The sequence below is a fragment of the Ips typographus genome, linkage group LG2 (assembly GCF_016097725.1).
Source record: "Ips typographus isolate SLU linkage group LG2, UJ_Ityp_2.0, whole genome shotgun sequence".
Classification (NCBI taxonomy): domain Eukaryota; kingdom Metazoa; phylum Arthropoda; class Insecta; order Coleoptera; family Curculionidae; genus Ips; species Ips typographus.
In genome coordinates this window covers 12,239,910-12,265,264 of record NC_138423.1, presented here as the reverse complement: position 1 = coordinate 12,265,264, position 25,355 = coordinate 12,239,910, and the positions used below count along the sequence as shown (strand labels likewise).

The 25,355-nt window shown below is 32.2% G+C and overlaps 1 protein-coding gene across 1 annotated transcript in view; it reads left to right on the top strand.

The window, feature by feature from the left end:
• Positions 1-8,248: 8,248 nt before the first annotated feature.
• Positions 8,249-25,355, top strand: part of LOC145725373 (uncharacterized) — a 134,347-nt gene continuing 117,240 nt past the window's right edge. The window contains exon 1 of the mRNA XM_081974117.1: positions 8,249-8,280. Within this exon, the coding sequence (XP_081830243.1) occupies positions 8,264-8,280 (17 nt within the window). The 5' untranslated portion in view covers positions 8,249-8,263. The remainder of the gene's footprint in view (positions 8,281-25,355) is intronic.

The following is a 25,355-nucleotide window of genomic DNA, read 5'->3' as shown; positions in this document are numbered from 1 at the left end:
TTTGGTCTCTATTTTCTAAAATGGGTCATGTCACTCACTTGACCTACAATTTCCATCCTAAACATCCAAAGCTTGTAGAAATATTATTCTTGTTGTATAAGACCAAAAATTGCTGGAACAAGACAATTTATTGTTGGCTTCTGTTTTCTAATAGTAATTTTATTACGGTCGGAAAAGCTTAGAAGGCGATAATATCAAAAACAAAAGTAGAAGCAAAACAGCGGCCCCTGTTAATCGTCGAAGGACAATAAACTCCAGGACAGATCGATATCGGTCAGTTTGTCAACTAAAATGCTCACCTATTATTTCTTTGGCCCAGATCACTTGGATACGATAGGGAATAGGTATAAATTGACGCTGACGAGATTTTTAATAGTCTCGGATTTGTAGCTTTAAATCATGCCACCTCTACTATAATGGAATCATTCGTATTGGTTGACGAAAGCGGTGTTGATTTTGATCTGAAAACGATTGGTAAAAACTTGATGTAGTCGAGGTGCAGCACAGCCAGTGGATTGTTTATGAAAGCATTAGACTGGCAAGTTTAATAGTCTTGACATTCCTGAAAAACTAATTTTGCTGCTTCACACATAAATTATGAAAACCTAAATTAAATTGCACAAAGTTTTATCGGCTCAAGGTAGCAGTTAACAGTCAGGGGTTCTTAAAAACTTGTGCCTTAGGCAGTTCTTCTGGCTTTAGCTAATAGTTAGCAACTTGTTCATGCAAGGGAAAGTTTGCAGGTTGTTCCAAAAATAGTTTTTTTTACTTTATTTAAGAAAAAAATAAAAATTATGGAAAACTAAATAATACTTTCGTAGTCATTTTTTAAAACCACATTCAAGTTCAGAATCGAAAGTTTTGATTGAAACTAATCATCAGATGTTTTCCAATACGATACCTTAATCTGCGATCCTGATAATAATTACGTTGCTTATGCTTACTTTTTTATACAAAGATGAACTGTAGCTAATTATGTTGAAGAATGATCCAAACATTTATCTTCTTCCAATCTTCTAGCACGGGGAACATAGAAGTTTTGATTTAATTGAATATTCAATTATCAGGAACAACATTACACCTTCTGGCGTTTCTAGATCTCCTTTTAAAACCAAGCACATAAAAAAATTGTCTGGCTACCAGAAAATACACAGGATATTATAATTTTGTTGTTAATATGCAAAGAGATTTTTCTTTAGGGTGTTTCTCCTATCCTAAAGCTAAATTATTACTAATTTTATCAGAAGAATAAAAAGTTAAGCTGATATTAGAGAATCAAGTATCCAATACAGCCAAAGTACACATCTGCGCGTGTCTGCTCTTCAAATCGGAAATTTAATTATTTTTTATTAGCATTAGCAGAATTTTTTTTTCTTGTGTTTCTGCTCTCCTAATGTTAAAGCCACATTTATCTTTCATTGTCAAATTTGTTATCAGAAGTACAGACAGTAAAGGAAGTAGTCTTGAAATTAATTTGTGTATCAGGAGCATATTGCATTTGCAGAAGAACTGAAAGTACTGAAGCAAGTTTTCATGTTAAGAAACTGAGAAACTGAAAAGAGTTATTGCTATGCTTCAAATTGAATTATTAGGTCACGAGACCATTTTGTGGCTTGAAGTTTTATTTTGTATGTTCTAACCTACAATATCAAATGTCGCTGAAACTTAACATTGAATTTATAAGGAGGCATTAGTGTTTCACAGTTTAAAATTGTGACATTTTATAATTATTGGATTTGATGTTTGGTCACGTTTTATAATTTTGATTTTTGAAACTTATATTTTTTACACGTCATTGGATATTTTTTTTTTACATCAAAAACGCTTGTTACGCCCTTTGTGAACGAATCTAATTGTTCCAGCAGGTGTGTAATAATTGTTTTAATAAACCTTACTTATCGAAAAAAAAAACTATTTTGTTAACTAACCTGACCGTTTCCGAAGTATTCGATGTTTTTTAAGAATTTTGAGTTAAAATGTTCATCTTGAACTACTCTTTCACCACGTGCGAACCGCAACAGAGTTGAACATAAACAGGGTGTCCAAAAAACAAAAAGAAAAACAGTTAAATTTAAAACTAATCTCTGCTAGTTGCGACTGGGTTTACCCCGTTCTAGGAGGGTATAAGCCTAATCCAAGGTGCAAAAGGTCATTCTAAAAATTGTTTGTATCTAAATTCCCGTCTACTTGTCTAAGCCTACCCGTTTTTAAGATATCGCCTTTTTTTACTTTTTTTCGAAAATTTCAACAAAACTTCGAAAATTTTGGATCTCTGTCATTTTTGGGGTTTCAGCGACTGTGAAATCCTCAAATGTTTTGAACTGCTCTTTTACCTCATGCTCATCACAACACGATTGAACATATGTATAACAAAGTGTTCAAATCACAAAGAAACAGTTAACTAACGCTCTGCCAATTGTGATCGCGTAAACTTAGTAGACCGGATGCAGAAATTAATTCTGTAATTCTAACCTTTACCGAGATATTGATTTGTTACTTTTTTTTTTGGAAATTCTATCAATATTTTGAAAGTTCTAATCCTTCCGTATCTCCGCCCGTTTCACCTCAACTCGATTGGAAAACTGAAAATATTTGTCTTGAGCTGCTTTTTAAGCTCGTACTAATCGCAACACGATAGAACATATACAAGGTGTTCAAAAAAAAAAGAAAAACAATTAAATTTGGAACTAATACTCTGCTAGTTGTGACCGATATTACACTAGTCCAAGTGGCTGTGAACCTAGTCTAGTAGGTGCAGAAAGCCAATCTGAACATTTTTCTATCACGCATAATATCCGAAACTGTATCGGTTTCCTAGATATTTGACTTTTCTTACTTTTTTTTTGGAAATTGCATAAAAATCTTGAAAATTCCGTGTCTCCGCCATTTCTCGGGTTTCAGTAACTTTGTAAAGCTCTAAATGTTTGTACAAATTTTTGTAATCACGTAATATTTCCAAAACTACCACTGGTTTCGAGATATTCGACTTTTTTCTTTTTGCTATTTTCAAAACAGCATCAAAATTTTGAAAATTCTGTGTTTTTTGTCATTTTTGAGGTTTTATTGACTGTGAAAAGCTCAAAACGTTTGTCTGGAACTGCTTTTTCACCTCGTACTAACCGCAACATGGTTGACTATATACAGGGTGTACAAAAAAGTAAAAAAAAATACAATTAAATTTGAAACTATACAGTGGGTTATTCTGAACATGTTTGCTATATTGGAAAATTTTCGTAACTAAATCCGTTTTTGAAATATGCGATTGTTTTACTTTGTTTTTTGGAAATTGACCGGGAAACGATATGAATCTATACTTATAAAATGAGAAAAGTGTATTAATTTGTCAGATGCAATAATAAAACCATATGTCCCATCATCAAGTAACCATGAAAAGTTGAAACAGACACATAGAAAAACTGAAAATAGCCGCCATCTTGTTACTTAGTAGCTTGGAAATATTACACGTCGTCTTTCCTGAATTACATGGCAATTTTAAAATGACAACATTAAGAAAATAAATTGGTTGCGAATCTAGTTTTCGAAAAACAGAAAAAACATAAAAATGTAATATACTGACTGCAAACAGAAAATGAGAGATGATCAACTGAAAAACCTAGTATAAGAACTGTCAGAATGACAGAGTATTGGTCTTAGGCAAGATTGAAATTTAGGTAACTTAATAATATTAAACTGGACTAGATTGATAAAGCAATCTCATCAAAATGGTTCATTTTCCTGGAATAACATTTGAAATGAAATGTGCAACCTTGAGTGCATGCAACCAATCACAGTTTTCGAGATTATCATGATTTTAGTAAACCTTGAGGCACTCTACAAACACGTGACAGAACAATTGAATAATTAAATTTTACACTGTCAAAGAATAGGTAGGTATACTACAAATAATTTTTTGAAAACCTCAAAAGGAAACAAGTACTGAATGTCAAAACAAAGCTAAAAATAACCCTTTTTCATAAACCTTTTCCTTTGATGGACTTACTCCATACAAAAATAGAATACTTGGCCAAAACCCTTCTCCCTTTATACATAATGTGGAATATTGATTGTCCCGCCAACGTCTTTGTCATAGTTTCGCTGATATGGTCCAGTCTATTTTCGTAACGGATTTTTGGAGCCAATCGTTAAATGGACCGTAAAAGTATTAGACATTATCAAAACAGTGCGAGTGGGATTCATAAATTCCCATATTTTGTTATTCATTTAATATTTTAGAGATCGTCTGATTGTAGGGTTAAAAAGGAATTAACAGTGGTTGTTACCAAGAATATCAACTGCTAGGAACATGATAGTGCTTTAATGTAATCAGATCGAAGATAAACTTATCTTGAGGCGATTAAACGAGTTGTTTTCCTTAAAAATCATTAAAAACGTCTAATTAGCTACCCAAGCAGCCTTAAGTCTTATCGCCTTATTTAGATCCGTGAGTTTCTAGTGTGAACCAATTATAGAGATCCTAGAAGCGATACGTTTTGACAATTCCTTTATAAACCTTTATTATAGATAATTTTTGATAGTTAGGTGCGTCAAAATGTTCACACTAGTAAAAATTCATTATTTGCCTTGTTAATTCGAATATAATGCTCAGACACAATTAACGATTCATCAATCAGGCATTACTTAGAAATAAATGGGTTAGGAACAGCAATTTGGTTGTAAAATTCTTAATATACGTCAAGCTGTTTTAATCTACTTTAGTAGATCACTTCCGTCATTATAATCAACTAGATTATGTTATAATAATTATTATACAATAATGCCAAATAACAGGTGTGCAAATAGAATAGACGTTTCTGCATTGAGCTTTATCTAGTTGTAGTAGCTAGCCTAACCTAACTTTCATTTTCAGGTTTATTATTTTACACCTTTGTTTTAATATGAATCACGTTATACCATGCTTATTGGGGGTTTTATTTGCACTTTTCTTGTTGCTTTATTTATGACGTAGGAGGTCTCAGCTGTTAAACAGCTGTTAACCGGTAGAACCTGCATTGTCATATAGCACTTTCAATAAATTTGAATTCAACTGGCTTGTTGACAGGGTACAATAGCAAATTTGAATCATAATTAAAAGGTTTAAAAAATAAACACTATTCTTTGAAAGCGAAAATGCAAATTGGTGTTTAAGAAGCTTCTTGATGTAATTATCGAGAGCTTGCAAAAAACTTTGAAAAAGGTTAACTGTATTTACCTTCTGTATACATATAAGCTAGATGATTTTAGTTTTACAAAATTATGACGTATCTAAGTACAGCCCTTCTTGGGTTTTCTAGGAAAAATCCACAATTAAACATAATGGAGTTTTGTAGCTCCAGGTTAAGCAAGATCTAGAAGATTGAGTGGATGATCTCGACAGTGGACATAGTAGACTATAAGGCAAACTTTTTGTAAGTGGTTTGACTATAAAAAAAACTCTCAAATTGCAGTGTAAAGTGAAAACGTGAGGACGCTGAAATTGTTTTTCCTCTCTACAAGTGATACTGGCTAAAGAAACTAAAGAACAGAACAAAATACTCAAAGTTACAGAAATGGGTTTCTGTAGTGGTTCCGTGTAATTTTTAGTTTTATTAACCTCCATTTCTTGTATTCACTTTGAATCATAATTGTTGCATTTTGTTATTATTTGAAATTTAGGTTCTTCTTCTCTTCTTTCGATGCAGCTGTCTTCACTTCATTTTTGTTGAGTAGTCTGTGTGTCAGCAGTAGTTTGTTTCGATTTCATTCTCAATTTTGGTCTTATTTTTTAGTCTATCAGAGATCATAATGCCTTTCGTCATGGGACACCCTGTAAATATTAATTGTTTTTTTCTATCTGACCCTCTTCCGTTCAATTATATTAATGAAATTGTGAACAGTACAGTTTCGGCTAGATGAGAGAACTTACCAAAGTAATAATAATAATTTTAAACATTTTTCATTTTACTGAAGATAAAACTAAATTTACAATTTTGACTTTATCGACTTCCAGTCTAAATCTACGACTTTCTAGCAAACAATTTCCAGCAAGTCGAATATAAATCAGTTAACCGTCTCCTTTCCATAACATTCAAATGCAACCATCACCATATACGGAGTTCGTAAAATGCAGTAGCGAAAACACGAAAGTTTTAACAACTCCGACAAATTTCCGCTATTGCAACTAACTTTCCCAAAGCCGGAACGAGATGTCCATTGTGGGCGAATAATGGAAAAACGGTTTTTGTACTCACCACTGCAAAATGCCAACAATGCGATTTGCTCAGTTGAAAAGTTGCTTAATTGGAGTCAAGCTCCGATATTTCTTTGTTAAAGCGTTTGTTTGATGCTGTTTCTAAAAGAAAACTTTCAGTCATGTTGGTATAATAATTTTTGATTTTTAATTCTTCCAGAAAAAATTACAACACGATTTTCTACTTTTCCATGCAAACTAAAAACGTTTTTAAAACAAAATTTTTAAATTTGTTAGGGTTTCCATGCTAATTTTCAAATAGTTAAAATCAAATTTGTTTTGAAAACAGCTCGAGCTTTTGATAAAACGCATATACAATAGCGCTTTTCTTAAAAATTGTTATTTACTTTTCTATTTTATTAGTAACAAATGAAAGAAAAAATATTAATCCATTAAAACCAACAAAAAACGACAAATTTTATTAAATTCAAAAAGATAAATTTTTGATTATGTTCTTTAACTGAAAAAAAGAGAAAAGTGACATTTACAAGTTGACAACAGACAATTTTGTATTTTCACGATTATAATAATATATTACATACTCAGGTTTAAAGGGTCAGGTAGTTCGCCGAACATTATCTCAAGACAGCAATTAAACTTTCCACCCTGGTTTGTATAGTATTTTATTTTCAACCATTTATTAGAATTTTATAATCTCTAACTAATAATAATAGTATCTAACAATAAGGTAGTATAGGTGTACGAGTAGTTATGACTTCAACCATAATAAACGACTAAAATAAATGAACCCAAAAAAATCTCATAGAACGTTTTGAGACATTTTTAATGTTGCATGGAAATGTAGTATATTTATTTGTAATTAGAGTCCGGATTCCTAGAAATTTTGCTTTTTCTAAATAACAAAATCAACCAACTTTTGATATCTAACGTGAACGATTTATGCAAAAACACGTTATTTGACAGATTTTTTTCATGCTTTATTTATTTTTGTGCTTTTTTTAGTTTTTGTGCTTATTTGCTGCTATTTTTTGTATGGTTTTATTTTGTATAGTTTAATTTACAATTGCGACAATATAATGAAATCAATCTACTCTCAGCTGAAAAAATTGAAATATTATAAAAACTATTAGGTATATGACATGATTAACAGAAAAGTTTTAGGGTTCAATTTAAAAAAAAAAACTAATATTTTATCTGCCACGCCTTGTATGCATCTCAATATTCTCTAAAACTTTTGTTTCTAACTATTTTTTGTACTTCTCGAAACAAATGAGATCATGAACTTTACTCTATCGATCCAATTTAACAATTTTATTGATAGAAACATTGGAATTTCCTACAGAATCATTCTTTTTAAATCAAGTTCTTTTTAAAGTATTAAACTCATAATTATATTTTTAAACTAAAATAAAATTTGCCATAAAATTTTTGATTTTGAACCTGAAAATTTTAGTTCAGAGACAGTTTTTTAAATTTAAGTATATTAACATCTTAAAAAAAAATAATAAAATATCGGGTTTTTTGAGCTAGTTTTATCAGCCTTTGTATTGAAATTGCTGTTCTTCCCCGTTAGTATTTTGACTAGGAGCTATGTAAATTTTTTTTATATGATATAAATTCTTGAAACAATTTTTTATGGCCAAAGACTCTGTGTTTCATCAAATGTCCAAATTTCTTTGGTTGGCAACATACTTTTGACATCTGACAATGGTTTCGACACATTTTTTGAAAACTATTACCAAGACTTATTTGAGACAATTTTATCAAGTCCATTATCGACGCTAAAACTAATTTTAATGTAAATTGAGAGCGGATTACATAAATTGCAGTTACTATTTGTAACAAACCCCTTGACGACGCCGGCAAACGTCGGTTGGATCTTCGCACCCTGTTCAGTCCATATCGCGACTTCCGGGAAGTTACAACTCCGAAATCACACGCAAAAAACTCGCTTATTTTACGTGGATTTACCCCGCAACTTTTACACTTTTTTAGAATGACCTTATTATTACAGTGGAGTTTTAGCTAAAATAAATAGAGGTCTAAAAATTGAACAAATGCAGCCTCCGTAGACACATGTATGACAAAGTTAGGTGAGTTTGCAGATATTACCACAAATAGTATTGTACGTATAATAAAATGCAACACTAAACTACGTTATTAACCAAGTATATTGTCCTAAAAAATTCCCCAATTTTGTGTTGGTATGCGAGGTTTATTTAACTTAAGATTAATGCGGTATGAAAGACAATTGTAAGTATAATATGACTGTATAAAGTTGAACAGCTTTTATCTTTTATTTAACATTCCATAGGCATCATGTTTAAACATAATTAGATCTTTTAGATATAAACACGACTGGGAACTGCGCCTATAAAAATAATTACCGTTGTGTTCTTTTTGATGTATCTAGACTTTTCTAGTATTTTTGAATTCAAAATGGCCTTAATATTGGTCAAAATCAGCTCGGCAACGTCACCTTCAAATTGGCTTTAAATAACATGATAAATTGATAATAAATTAGAAGCAAATTATCCGTGTGCAAATTGAAATTTTTGACCATGATCACAATTAAATTTTAATAAAATGAATTTAGTAAAGTCAATTTTTGAATTTGTCAAATTGTTATACAGAATCAAAGTGATAATTGAATCATGAATCTTGTCTGAAAATAAGTAAAATCGTAATTTCTTTCTAACCTTGTTTGAAAAGATATTTTATTCTTTTATTAACACATTTTCTGTTTTACATTGCTATTATTAATACGTAAATAGTTATAAAATAAAAAATACAATCTGCTGATGAAGGCTTAGAAAATCCAATTTTCTTATTCTGTAACAGTGTAATTTAGTCCCAATTTGAACAAATCTGTATCTTTTATGGTTTAGGATAGTCTAATGATGTGCAGCGAATGTAGATAATCCAGTATACTAAATTTGATAAAAAGTGTGAAAATGACGAGAAACTTATAGTTTATTAAACTTTGGAGATTTAATAGCAGTTTCTTATGGGTAAGTTCAATTTTTTATTCACAAATGGGGTATTATTTCTGAAAGAAGTTCGGATATCACCGAACAAAGCACTTCCAGCTTGCAATCGAACATAGAAAGGAGAAAAATAATATTAATTTAAATCAGACAATTTGGTAATAATCAATAAAATGTAGCTACCAAAAAGACGATTAATGTTATGCACCCATTACTTCAATTGAATTTTTCTGGAAAAAAATGGTTGCATTTAGCGATTCTGATGAAGTACATTTTTAGCGAAAAAATGTAATATTCAAAACACACATACAGTATCAGATTATAAAGTCCGACAAAATTAAATAAAAATTTATTTTCTTTATGAAGTAATTATAGTAAATTAATGTAATTATAATAGTAGTTCTTATGCAATTTAGAACAGAAAAGGAATCTTAAAATTTTTTGGTACGATTTTTTTTACGAGTATAATATAAAAAGTCATGCAAAAAGTACCAATACAATTATCTAATCTTCGATTTTCGTCACTATTCAAATTTAAATTTTTTCCGTTTTTTTTTTTGGAAAAAAATGGCAAGATACTGCTTGTTCTTATCGAATAAAGAAAATAATTTTTGAAAAATCTAAATGAATAAAAATTTCCAAAATTGAATATTATATTGATTTTATGTGTATATTTTCATGATTTTGAATTTTTTATTCAAAAACAGAAAGGTGTACCGAACAATTACTTACTTTTCTGATCTAAAATGAGGAATTTAGAACTTATTTGCGTTTTATGGAAAAACAGTGGCGTACATATTTTTATGCAAAAATGCACCCGGGTGTAAAGTAAAAGCAGGTAATTTTCATCTTTCCACCTGGTTTACACATAAGAAATAACGTTATTACATACCTGATTGAAAATAATAGTATATTACGTACACAGGTGGAAAGTGAGTTATAAAAGTTTTATCAAAGATCTGGAAGATTTTGGAACGCTACAGAAGGCTTTAGAACGTTCTGACTAGTTCTGGAAACTTCATCAAAAATCTGAAAGGTTTCGAAATGTTGCAGAGGGCTCTAGAATGTCCTGACAAGTTCTAGAAGCTTCTGAAAAGCTTTGGAACGTTGCAAAAAATTCTAGAACGTTCTGGCAAGCCACAGGAGCTTTTTTAAAGATCTGGAAAGTTTTGTTAAGGTTGCCAAAGGCTCTAGAATGTTATGGCAAGTTTTAGAAGCTTCTACAAAGATTTGGAACACTTTGGAACGTTGAAACAAGCTCTAGAACGTTCTGGCAAGCTACAGAAGCTTATTCAAAGATCTGAAAGGTTTTGGAACGTTGCCAAAACGCTCTAGAATGTTCTGACTAGTTCTAAAAGCTTCATCATAAATCTGGAAGGTTTTGGAACGTTGCCAAATGGTCTAGAACGTTTTGACTAGTTCTAGAGGTCTAAGATCTGGAAGGTTTTGGAACGTTGCCAATGGGCTCTAGAACATTTTGACAAGCTATAGTTAGTGAATCTGTTCATTTTCGGTGTATTATTATTCTAATAAAAAGTAAAACATTTTAGAAATTACATAACTGGTTATGAGCAGTTGTTCTATAAAACTATTGAAATTATCTAAACCTTTTAGAATCGAAATTTTACGGCATTTATTTGATTAACCGCCACACTATTTTTTTTTACTGCTTTAGCTTGCTTGATTGCAAATTAAATTGGCAATTTGTACGTTGTTACAATTAATTTCCAATTAAATCCTATAAGGTTATCTATTTTTGCAAAGGTAATATTCTGCTTATTCTAAATGTACCAAAATATATAGTTTATTTAAAAAAAAGCTCCAAATTGGCAATTTCAAGCTTCTGCAGCTCAGAAGGTACGACTGCACCATCGTTTGTTTCGCAAAAACCGCATTGTTCTATCTTTACTAGTTTTGGAGATACCCCGTAAAACTATCGAATTTGAGATAGCCTGTATGTTTCCTACAAACGTCTTACTTCCAGGAATCTTCTAATATATAGTTTAACTTTTAGTAATATCGATATTTGTTTGATACATTAAACCGTAAAGTTGTAGTAAACTCATTTGACTGACATTCTTTACCACTGAAATAACAAGACTTAAAGGCACCTCGCTTCAGGTACTGCTTCGTTAGAAACCTATTCTTTCGAACGGTATCGATGCAATAAAAAAACTTTTCAACCTGTCCCGGTAACCGATATAGGTTTTCCGTGTCCACCGGTTAACGAGAATACATAAAACGTGTGTCACCTACATAATATGTTTCTATAATAAGAAAGTCTCTTTGGTACTTACCGACTTTACTTTGAAAAACGATAAGAAAATGACAGTCGAGATACAAATTGTGGAGTAATTAAAATATTTCGATAATTCTAAGCTAATTATGTTTCGTGGAGACTTTGATACGTTTAAAATGTTGACGCGCCTGTATTTCTAAATTATTGTTACTTTATGTATTACAGTTTTGTTTATTTCACCAATTTTGTAAGTAGTGAATTTGTGAAGTTTGTCAACAAGCACAACAATATACAATAATCGGGAATCTAACTCAAAGAAAAAAAACATGAAAATTCTGATAACTAAATTTTGGGACAGTGGAATGAACTCAATGAAGCATTTTTCGAATATAATCAATTTAGCAAACTAGGCGTATTTTTGGACACAAAAGACATGGTTAATGTCCTGCTATAAAAATTCCGAATAACCTGTTTATTTTATAATTCAGATGTTTATAGTACAGCAACTTTTCAGTCATTTTTCACCACTCATAGTTAACCCTCAGATCAACTATTCTGATCCGAAATAAACGGCTTTAGATAAACCTACACATCACTGATAAACAGATAAACCAGCATTTGTAGTTGCTCTGGATGTCGTTTTTAACCAAACGACTACCAGATTTTTAACCACTCAAAGTTACCCCTTAAAAAACTATTTTGAAAATAAGAGTCTAAACCCAACCAAAATGTGTAAAACAAATATACAGGGTGGTCCAGTTTTAAATGTCAATAATTCACCATTCGATAGCCTAACAAAAAATAAGTTAACATACATTATGTCATTTTCATGAAAAATGCTTCTCAAGGAAAATACAGTCCATAAAAGTTCAGTTTAAAAAATCGGTTTCTTGTCATAACTGTCAGACCACTGGAGCAATTTTAATCAAATTTGGAACAAATACATATGAAATTAATACTCATTAGGTGATTTAATGACGTTTGTCGAAACTGTCTCTGTCTGTTAATTTTTCTACCTTATTCTCTACGTCACTGGATATTTTTCAAAAATTTCAATTTTTTTTACTTTACTTGTTCAATTTAACAAAATAAGTATCTTTTATAAAATTCTGATTTGAAACTTTGTTTACGAGATAATTGAGTTATTACGTTCAAAGACCCAAAACCAACCCAACCCAACTTAAGAATTGTCTTGAAAACGGTGAAAATTGACCTAAGAAGCTTAAAAAATGTCTTTGTAGCCATTCATAGTTTCCAGACAAATTAAAAGACTTGAAAATTTACTTATTAACCAGTAAATTTACTTTGAAACGATGAAAATTGACTTGAGAGGCTTAAAAATTGTCTTTGAATGCAGTTTTCACGGTTTTCAAACAAATTGAAAGACTTTAGCTTTGACAATTGACTTGGAAACAGTGAAAATTGACTTGAAAGGCTTAAAAACTGTCTTTGTAGTCAGTCGTTATAGTTTTCAGATAAGTTGAAAAACTTTAGTAGTGAAAATTGAATTGTAGCCATGAAAAACTACTTTATCTAGAATTTTTGACTACAAATTCACAAATTTCAACCTTGAAAATTGACTTGGACACCAAAAAGTGACTCTGAACCAATGAAAAGTGACATCAAAAGCTTAAAATTTGCATTTGAAGTAAATTTTGATAATTTGAAAATACATTTCAATATTTTAGTCATAAATACAGGATATTGACATTAGATTCATGAAAATTGACTTGAAGGCTAACTTTTCAAGTTTTTTTACTTTGCTTTTCATTTTCTTAGAACTCTGGACTATTTTTAGGGCTTTAAAACTGCTTTCATCTTGGAAAATCGTTTTAGGGTTATCTTCACCAAGTTTTTGACATAGCAGACTTAAAAAACTTTTTTTACATTTTCCATACGCTTAAACATGCCATTTTACGCTTTGTTAGTATTAAATTGACTTGTAGACGCTTCACTGTGTTTTAAGGCTCAAAAATCGAATTTTAAACTATTTTTTATAGTAAAAGTTGTTTCAAACTTTTCGTTGATAAAATTAAACAATTTTCGCATTAAATTCTACGATATTAGTCTTGAACACTAATTATTAGAATTAAATTAGTTTGAAAATTCGGAAATTTAATTCTAAATTTTAAAAATTTGGAAAATTCGGATTAGTCTAAAAAATTGAACGCCAGTAAACATTACTCCAACAATCCGGTTTTTTGACTATTTTCAGTGTCAAAAATTAACTCGAAAACCTCACAGATGACCAGATTTGAATCCTTTTGAACCATTTTAAAGTAAAAAATACAATAACCTAAGTAGACATTTTTGTCAATTTTGAATAATATCCAGTGAGCGTAGAAAATAAAGACTATCCCCCTATATCAACGCGTCTAAACAATTTTTAAGAATGTCATTCACATCACATAACGAGTACTCATTTCATAATTACTTGTTACAAATTTGATCAAAATTGATCAAACGGTCTGACAGTTGTAGCAACTTTGGAGGTCTGTGTCTTCCTTAGGAAGCGTTCTTCAGGAAAATGGCATAATGCATGTCAACTTATTTTTTGATGGGCTATCGATTGGTGAATTATTGACATTTAAAACTGGACCACCCTGTATAGTAGTATATAGTAGTATCCGTTTTGCAGTTTTCACCACTAGTTAACCTTTTCAACAGTTATTCTGAATGGAAATAACGGCCTTAGCCCAACCTGAACAGCACTGTGTAGGTAATTCCAATATTTGTGAAACAACAAAGGAAAAGTGGAACTTATGCAGATGATCCAACATTTGTACTTGTTTTATACATGGTTTTAAACAAGTTACAGTTTTATTACTATTCTGACCAGAAATAACTTAATCTGCGTTATACAGGTGGTCCCAACATTTTCTCTAAATGTCTCTAAACTTTTTGGGCTGAGTTTTGGTGTCAAATAATTTTTTAGTTTGTGTACAAAGTACTGGGAAAGTAAAAAGATATTTTACTCAATCTATCACCAATACGAAACAGAACGAATCACAGTCATACAGAGTATTGCAAGACCAATGATAGAAGGGAATTGCACCCGAAAATATACAGTAAAACTTTGTCAAAAAATTCCACGCGCATTTCAGCCAGAGAAGTCTGCTAGGCTGGTTTTTCATTAAAGCTGGAAGTGCTATATTAGCTATAAATGCAATAGTAAATTGCGCAAAGGAAATAAAGAAAACAGAGTAGAAACAACAAACCAACAGATGCGATTTACTGTAACAGACAAGAAACAATTAAAGCTATGGAATACCCCAAAATAACATCAAAAGCTGCTGATGGACAAACATTAGGGGACAAATGTATAATAATAGTATATTACGTAACTAGTGCTGTAAGAAGCATTTTACGTACGATATGAAAAAAGGTGTATTCCATGAGTGCGTAAATTGCCTTAGAGCACGTGTGACGTACTGTACTTTACCTACGACCAAGTGTAAAGTTCTGGCTTTTGCAACTTATATTTAGAAGTAATACTTTCGATAGCATTACTTGATGTGTTTGCTATTGCAGATCATCATTCTAGACGAACCGGAATTTTTACTTAAAACTTTAAAACTGTATAAACAATGCACTACGCGATGATCTCCATCTAATATACTTAAGAAATGGAAACAAAATTGATTTTCTCCAGCATTAGAAAAGTTAGTTTATAGCCGATCTTAAAACTGTGCGTTTTTTACGGTTTTATAATATACATGTAATAGCAAACTACAACTGTGAGTAAAGAGGGTCATTGCGTAACGGAAAACTATGCGTAATTAGCTTTTTACACTGAGATCATAGGTAAAGAATTTATCATCAGCCAGATTGTCAGCAAATTTGCAATGGTTGTCAGGATAATGATATATTGTCACTGCAGATTAAATAGAGATCTATGAATCTAGAGGAGAAGAATCAATATATTAGGTTGGTCAAAAGAAAAGTGTGTTCTAGCAGTACCACTGATATGGCCTGGTAAAAAACCGTTTTTAGCTGCTTTGGAGTCTCATAAAAGAGATAAAACTAACTAACATGCTATAATGCAGATAGATTCACAATGAGCAACAATTTGGCATCGTCATTTGCTGAACCACGAACGCAAATTTAAACTTGTTATAGAATAATAATTTTTGAAAATTGTTTCGGATTGTTAAAATAAACCATAAATATTCCACTTAAGAATATGATAGTATTTAATGGCATCTACTTACAAAAACTACGGTCAGAATCATGTGGGCTTAAAATTTTGCCAATCAACTAATACTCTTAATATTTTGCACACTCCATTTAACTTCAAAATTTCTAGCAAAAACGCAACGTAACCAAACTTTCTCTCCGTATAATTTACACATAAGTTGTCCATATAGAGAAGCCGATCAAAAGCAATCGTTCCCACATACTTACCGCTTCTCCGCTTAAGTCTTTTCACACTTCGGGCTTCCAAACCAGCTAAAGACCGTGATGTTGTCAAAACAGACATCATACCGGAATTTATAAGTTCATAAAGCAGCATTAGAATAAACGCCACTGATTTTTTTTTTTTAAATCTGGGTTGGACGTCAATGGAAACGGTCATTTTAATATAACAGGATTATCTGGAGGTAATTCGAAGACGCACTGAAATATTAGAAAACCCGTTAACTTTTAGGAGTTGTATATGACAGATGATGGGCTTCTGGCTATAAAAAAGTATTAATTTTCTTAACACATAGCTTGTGTTTACTTTCGTTTTCGCGGTGTGTTCAGAGATCATTTTTTGATCACGTTTTCCTGATATTTCACGTAATTTATGGCCCACATGCATAAGTTTTAATAACTTGACGATGGTTTCGAATTTCTTTGTTTGATCAGTCGTATTTGACCAAGTCGAAAACTACATTTTTTTGTATGTAGGTAAGTACTTTTTAGTATTCAAAGTAGGTTGCAATTATTTGCTGAAAAAAATTTGTTTATTCAACCTGAAGTGTTTGTGCTAGCGTCCAAAGACACAGTAATTTTAGCGACAGTTATGTAAGTGGAATCGTCTGTTTATTACAAAAGCGAAGACGCGAGTCTCAAGATCGGCTTTTGTCTACTTCATGTCCAATTAAGAATTTCAATGTCAATGTAATTGATTTTTTTCTCTTAGAAAAGTTATCTGCAGTACGGAAATGGTTATTGAGTGAAGTGAACAACCGGTTGAAGCTCAGTCATTTATATAACCTAAAACCACTATTTACTTAATTTAGTTAAGTATTGAATATACGGTATGTTCAATGCGTAAACTGCTAGGATTGTTTATGAAATTATTCAGTTTTCTGATCTCAGGTTTAAAAAATTAGTGTATCAACATCGGGTAAAGTAGCATATTTAATGATGATTATAAAAAAACACAAGCTTATTACCTGTATATTGGTACAAAATAAAATTGAACTATTATTTTGACATTAGTATAACTGATATATTAGCTAACAGGTACGTACACACTGTACGTTGTTTCTTATCTGCTTTATTTTATGCTTCTTATGTAGGTATCATATTTACAGTTTTATCAAAACAACCTGATCCTGCCTACAGCTGAAAATCCTTATGTTATGTTATAATATAAAGCTGAAATAATTAAATTAATTTAGTAAATAAAAATGTCAGCAACTTCTGCTACTGGGTGACTAGAACTTCACTTAAATAATTTTGAAATTCTCTTCTATACATATTTCAATCCTGATGATATCGTTCATACAAAATCCTCAATCAATGTTGGGATTCAATTCATTTATTTCACAATTTTTGTGGAAGTTCATGTAATCCGTGTGACTAAGCGAATTACTACTATCCTAACTGACATAAACCAAATATTGGAGAGATGGAATTCATATTGTCAGCAACTTATGACCCACCCGGAAACAACAAAAAACGCAACATTGAAGAAAGCAAATGTGTATGAGTCTGAACCTTACAAGTTAAAAGCTAAAGTCGAAGCAGCTCTCAACAAACTAAAAACACATACATCCTCAGGGGTTGACAACATTACACTTGAAATGATTATAGCTACAGGAGAGACATGTATAACATTATTCCATAAACTGTGTCAAAGCATCTGGGACACATGCACATGACCAGACGACGTGTATGAACCACTTGCAACTGCAGGATTTTGGAATGACTTAAGACGTGCCTGCTGCCCGAGATATCTCAAGAACAGGCTAGATTTGTTATTGATTGTGGCACCAGAGACATAGCAGATCCTCAACACAAAAATGAGGAAGTATCTCTTCGAAATGGACACCTTGACAATCTATTGAAAGGTTAATATCGGAATATCACGACGAAAGTAAGAGTAAATGGGGAACTCACCGTATCATTTCGCGTAGGCAAGGGTGTAAGAAAAAAAAACACATCACTGTGTTGTAAGTCTTGTTCAACATTTATGGCGAGTGTGTTATCCGTAAAGCTACAGAGGACTGGAAAGAAGGAATTTCTGTTGGCGGAAGAACAATCAATAATCTTAGGTATGCTGACGATACCACTTTATGTGCCAGCAACGAGCAAGAACTAACAGAACTGTTACCGCGAGTCGAGATGGCTAGTCTGGAGGCAGGGTTGACTATTAACAGATCAAAGACAAAAATAATGATTATCACTCTTATGGGTTCTTGGGATGTGGTCCATAAAAAAAAACTCAGAGATCAAATGCTTGATCGTATGTATTTCTTCGACGTTTTAAGGCTGACTGGTCTCTTCATCAGGAATTTTACCAACTACAAAACATTGATCAAGAAGTCAGGTATAGTTATATTATACCTCGTAGCGAAATAATAATTATCAACCGACCAAGAAACAACAGACCAGAAACCAAGAAAATAAATGGTATAGATGGGGCTAATCAATTCGTCTATCTGAAATTGCTTATAACAAATTTAGGGGTATAGACACCGGACAGCGGTTGCAAAAGAAGCCATGGCTTACCAAGATCTGGAAGAGTCATGAAATTGCCTTGTACCAAGATTAGACTCGTTAAAACTCTAGTATTTTCAGTTTTCTTATATGTGTTATAGTGCTGGGCACTCAAGAGCACGAATAAACGCGCTATCGATGCTTTTGAAATGTGCTATTCTCGAAATATGTTGCGCATATCACGGATACAAAGAATAAGAAACGAGTCGATTCTAAACCAATTGAAGATCAAAAAAGACTGTGCACCATCGTCTCCGAGCAAATAACATCCTTTTTTGGACATATCGTCCAAAGAAAAGAATTGGAAAAACTCACTGTCCAGAGGAATTTACAAGGACCGAGAGACCGAGGTAGATCACCAATCAGATATCTGGACCACATTGTCACGGACCACTCAACGAATGTTTGAAAGCCGCTGAAGACAAGTAGATATAGAAGGATCTCACAGATCATCCGACCGAATAGGAAGAAGCGAATTGAATGTCTTTGACGTAAAACGTTCTTGACAGAAATAGAGAAGAAATTGATGTAAGTTTAGAGAAATCAAAAGCGAAATATTATACCCATGTTGTATTTTTTACTTTAACTATTAATCAAAATGTTCTTTGGCGAAATAAATAAATTAAAGTAAATAACTTATGCAAACAAATAAAACTACTATGCCAATTTGCTAAAAAAAGGTTTAATTCCATTACTCGTGGCATTGCCATTACTCCATTGTTACTTCATTACCAAACTCAAAGCGGTGCCAATAAATTTCACAATAAATCAAAAGAGGAAATAAGGCAGATAACGAAGAAACACGGCACAAGCTGTAGCGTAAGTATTAAGCAAAGCATGATAAATACGTTGTCGCGTACCAATGTTGCCTTTTACGTAACGCACACGGTACTTGCCATGGTGCTGGTACCTAATTAACCTATCATACTCGTTATTGCTTTAATTGCTTCAATAGCGCGCGCCGACGTGCACGCCACAACAAAATGGCCGACGGTATTTATGGCGGCGCCAATTTACCTTTTATTTATTGGCAACGATTCGGAAAAGTGAAATTACCCACGAGTATTGCCAATAATTTCTTTAGTGACTGTTGTTTTGGTTTTACACCTGTTGCTAAAAAAGGTTACTGTTTGTACACCCTCTGGAATGGGCTAAAATGAACCAGTTACTCTGCAAGGAGAGGATTTCATTGAATTTCTGAAGCTAAAGATGTAGATGATTTGATTTTTTTATTAATTACAATTAATATAACCAGTAATTAGTAATTTATTGACTTCTTTGGTGGAATTGAAGGATAACCAGGTGAGGATGACAAAAATTCGTACCACAAATTAGTATGGAAATCTCGAAAACGGTAAGAGATGTTGGTTAAGTTAATAATTTCAAAAATTCTGATTACCTTCAGAGATATCCGAAAAAAACTGAAATTTCGAAAATTTGTTTTTTGTTTTTGGTTGACTTTTTTAATCAGATAACTGAAAATAAACGATACTTTAATGTTACCACTTTCCCTCCTTTAAACCTAACAATATCATATTTTATATTCATATTTATACATCCATATTCGACTTTTTGGTTTTTGGCTAAGATTGTCATTCATTTTACTTATGGGTGCCATATTGAAATATTACATTATCGATACAATGTTACCATTTCAAAAGTTACTGATGATATTCAGGTATTTACAAAATTGGCCATACTTTTCAATGATAACCGTATAGATGTTCAATAGGAAAGCATGTTTATGTTATGTTTGTTTGAATTATACTGTTATTATGCAAAAGTATCACTGATTGATTAGAGTTGTCAATATCTTTTAATTGTGCTTTGTTCGTTTTGCTGCCGTGGTAAAATTTCTCTTTTCCTGCTTCAATCATTAACGAAGCTTCTACACTGATTTTTTGAGGCTAAGACAGCAAATTGTGCTGGAAGAAATGTTTGGATTGCTTGGAAGAACGTTCTATTTGAAAAACGAAAGTTGGTGCGACTTTCCGGAATATCTGACAATATCGGAAAATCGAAAAAAAATTACATAGAGTTTCGATCCGTACATCGGGCAGCATTAAGCAAGACACATCACTTCAAAATACTGAGTCACCCTTTTGATACTTCAACTTCTTTTATAATCAATATAATATGATTTCTGTATTATTTTTTTGCAAACCCTGTATAATTAATTAGTTTTCTAGTCAAGATAAAACAGTACAGTAACAAGAAAGAAAGATTTTGTGAGTAAAACAAATGTATGTTTATGCCTAAGCTTCCATGGCTAAAAATCATTTTTACGACCCGTCTCTCAAAACAACGGGTCGTAAAGTATAAAGATGAACCATTCTAATTATCCACATGCTTATATAAAAAGATGCTGAACCTGCATTCTAATTAGATGAAGAGGTTACATTGAATCATCTAAACTTGGTCGTTTTAATAGTACAACAATTTGAAGTGGCACTTCTTTCAGTCGACTTTATCCCGTCAAGTCAAATAATTAGATAAAAATTAGTCTTCTCTTGTAAAGACCATCTCAACACTCGAGATACACTTGACGGCCTAGAGGTAAATATAGCGGATATTCTTAATCAACTTCTGTATTACTCTCTGTCCCAGATTCCAATAATTTATTCAGTGAGTCGAGTCCAATAGGAATTGATTGTATGTGCGGACCGTCGGCGTTTGAATAGTTCAGGTGCTTTTCCGACCCAAGAATTTATATTGGATAATCTTTCCCGGCTGGCCTACTATATATTCATTTCAAATTTAAAACCAGCAAATTTAGTTTTTGTAAGTTTAATTAACTTAATCACTGCAGTTAGGAAAAAAGTAGTTTTTTGACGACTGACTTTGAAAGTACCTCATGTACGCTTCCATTTCAAAGCAGAAAGTGGTTATTCGCCGCACGTGTGCAGAAAGTGAATCATTTTCTGCTCTAGAGCGTTTTCGCTTTCTACTAACAATCTACTCACCAACTTTTTCGGCGTTTCCATAACAACGCTTGACATTCCTGTTTGAAATAAAGCCATTCCGTCAAAGTGACTTATCTGTGACAATGAGTTCGAGCTACGAAAATGATGTGAGTTGTTTTTCTACTCCACCCCACAGCAGTCGTCGAAAAAATATCGTCTATATTTCGAGCCGAAAGTATTTTTGTCGCTTTTACATGACTGCAGCGTTCGGCTTCGCCTCAAGCTGCAATTATCATGTGCAAGCGGCAAATATGTACTTTCCGCTCTTAATATAGAATATACTATTTTCTACTCCTACAGGGATATTGGTTAATTCCTTAACAGATTAGAGAACGGATAAGTAGGACATATATGAAATAGACCAATCACAGGCAATTTTCAGCGTGCGATATGAAATAGACCAATTACAGCTAATCTTAAACGTAAACAGAATAATTCTGATTGTCATCCTCACTGACAGTTAACATCAAAACATTGCATTTTGGCTTATGTTTTGAGGCAATGAAAAAGCCGTTCAAGTTTCAGTTAGTGTTTAATTAAAGAATAAAAACATCTACTTTATTATATGATAAAGCAAATGATACAAACTTACAATGATTCAAATCCATTCAACACCTCAACCTAAAAGACGAAGTTAATCAGGTGTCACCCGGTCACAATCCGGGACACCGGTCAAACTTTGGCTGCGTCAAAAGTGATAATGTAAACACGTATACGTTTCAAACATTGATAGTGTTTATTTGTGTGAAATTTGGTAAGTAATTCCAATTAGTCGTAGAAAAAATAGCCTGTAAAACTCAGGCGAATTGTCCATTTCGCCCTCGTCCAAACTTTCGTCCTTGTTCGATAAGGACATCTTATTCACCCTTGTTGTACATACAATATACTATTTTTTCTTTTAAAATTGTAGCTTTCCAACTGGCACTTTGTTTTTTGTACGTTTTTTTAAAATGTTTATTAGCTTGCATATTAAATAGCTTTAGCACTTGTCGATACCTCTGGATACCTTTTTGGGTTGCCAGATCAAGTGTTGAAGCTGTTTATTAGTTTTCTCTGGTGTTCTGCTGTTTCCTGTCCCTATTCAACTCATTTCATAATTGTTTTTTGCGACCTTTGTTAATTTGATTTGATTTGTAATATACACATTTTGATGTCCTACAGTATATCCAGGTGTGTTCATTTACAACTAGTTATAATCTCATGCAATTAATCCTCGCCCTTGGACAAACTTATCAAAATAGTGAATTTTAAAGTGCACTTCGAAGTGCGTCAAGCTGCTTGGCAGATGCAAGCAAAATGACCAATTTATAGGTTAGAACAATGTTTTGTTTACTACAATTTGAGTTTTCCAAAGATTTTTGTCTTTAAAACATAAAATTTGTATTAGATTAACTAGATATTAGTGATATTACGTATACGACGACAATCACACTTTAAATGCTAATGTATTTACATGTATCTAACCTAAAATTTTACAGATTTACCATGTCATTGTAAATGGTAAATAGAGAACTGCCAAATTTGAAGTAGACTTGGAAGTGATTTGCAAATCTAGCTTAAAGTACCTAACTAAACTATTAAAACGTTGGTCTACACAAAAGTCATGCCATCTTAGTGTAATTTGCTTTTTCGTATAGGTAATTATACTAATATTATTTATAGGTAGTATTTAACGTAAATTTTGACATACAAAATAACGTTTACACATCCTACTGATTGTTATCAAATTTTTTTTCTATTCAGCACTTTTGGTTTTCGGCCTGCTTATCACTATAGTAGGTTCGCAAAGCGAAACAATTTGCAGGAGCAATATTACGGCTTGCGGAGTGCAGATTGTTAAATAAAACCTGTTGGATGCTGCCCAATTCCACTGCTGCAGTAGTAATAGATTGGCAGAAGTCTCGTTGAAATATGGCCGTAGGCGCAATTTTTTTTCGACTGTCTTAGCTTGAGTATTGATTGGTTTATCACTTAGTGATAATAATTCAATCTTCCGATTTTCGTTATTGATAGTTTCGGATTTTGTAACGTCTCATCTAAGGTTTCAATTAGAAGCGCGATTAAGGCTTAATATTCCACGTGTCCCTTCTTGTAACAGGTATTTATGGGTACCATATATCAGTATCTGTTGGGTATTGATTACCATTGCATTAATACCAAGGACGGTGTTGTAAATTAAGGGTGTTCAACAAAAAGGTGGTCATACAGCCTAAGTCTAAAATTGTTTGAACTTTTTTTTTCTAAAGTCTTAAATTAATTGCATTTTCAGGTGCAGAAATAGTTATTTTTGTAGCCAGTTGGGTAAAGTTTGAATTTAAGTAACAAAGAAATTTCTGTAAAATGAGCAGGGTTAGTAAATACACACCCTGTGTAACATTTAGAATTTATCACAAAAAGACGATCTTTCGAGTTTATTTTGAAAATTAACAGTCGTAATGTAGCATGAAAAGCTGCATAGAAGTATTTTCTACTTTCAGCTAATAAAGCAACAATGCATAAATAAAAAATATATATAATATATATAAATAAAATATATAAATTAAACATGAAATAGTCACTTCAGATTTGTAGCTTAATTTACTAGTTGCATATAATTACGTGCCCTTCAGAAATTCCTTTCAACCGTAAAAATGGTCACGTCAATGCAAGGATGTTATTTTAACCATAAGAAGAGTCACGTGTTGTACAAAGAGTCAATTTCACACGTCACGTGACCTTCTTTAGGACCCCTTTAAATCGTAAAAATGGTCACCTGACTGCAAGATAGCAATTTTAACATTAAGTCAAATGAACTCGATTTGACGCTTGAAAATAGTCACGTGACCGTTTTAGGCTCTTTTTTAATCGTAAAAATGGTAACGTCTTCTTATCGTACCCTACAAATAAATTATTTTGATCGTACAACCTTAGGGATGCAATTTTGACATGGAAAACATTCAAATAACCTACAAACATTTTTGTAAGTCATAAAAATGGATTAATGGAAGAATGGTAAAGATTCCATTAGGCGCTTGAAAATAGTCACGTGACTTTCGTAACAGAATTTAATCATTCGAAACAAATAGGTAATCTTTTGTTAGGTTCCTTTTCAATCGTTCTACAGGGGCTTTCGTAACTAAATTTAATAATTGAAAACATTGACGTCATTTTTTAGGCCTCCTTTTTAATCGTAGAAATTGCCACGTGACCTACAAAAAATAATTTTAGTCGTAAAAATGGTCACGTGACTCCAACGTACTTAATATCCATTTCCCCGACACTTCCAAGTCGATTTTAAGTATAACTTAAGATAAGTTAAGGTTTGAATGTGTCAGATCAGCTGCAAAATAACCCAGTCTAAATTAAACTTATTTAAGCTATCCTTTTAAACTCAACTTAACCAATGTTTGGGAAACGGACATAATTCAAGCTTAAGAAAAATCCCGAGATCTTCAAGATTCCATTCGATGCTTGAAAATAGTCATGTGACCTTCGTAACAGAATTTAATCATTGGAAACAATTAGGTATTCTTTTGTTAGGCCCCTTTTCAATCGTATAAATGGTCACGTGACCATTGTAACTACATTTGATAATTGAAAACAACAGTCATGTGACCTACAGGTATTCTTTCTAGTCGTGAAAATGGTGTTATAAAACATGAAACCTACTTTTTTGTCAGGAATGTATGGATATCCTAAAATGTAATAATATTTGGAAAAGTTTAACGCGGATGTAATGAATGACAGGAAAGTGTTTTTTGGGTAAATTCCGCAAAAAAAAGGGTAGCAGAAAGGAACAAGGATGATAACCCGGCGACACGTGTTTCTGTTTTTTGGCTTCATCAGGCATTATGAAGGGCATATACCCTTTTTTGACGAATTTACCCGAAAACACTTTCCTGTCATGTCATAATATTACACACAGGGTGTTTCATTTAAAATTAACAAGTTGGTGAGTTTCTGAGTGCACTTCAAGGTACTTATAACTTTATTTTTCTAAAAGTAAATCTATTGCAGAGAAGTACAACACAAATAAAAATTAAAATAAAAAATTAATGGTCACGTGA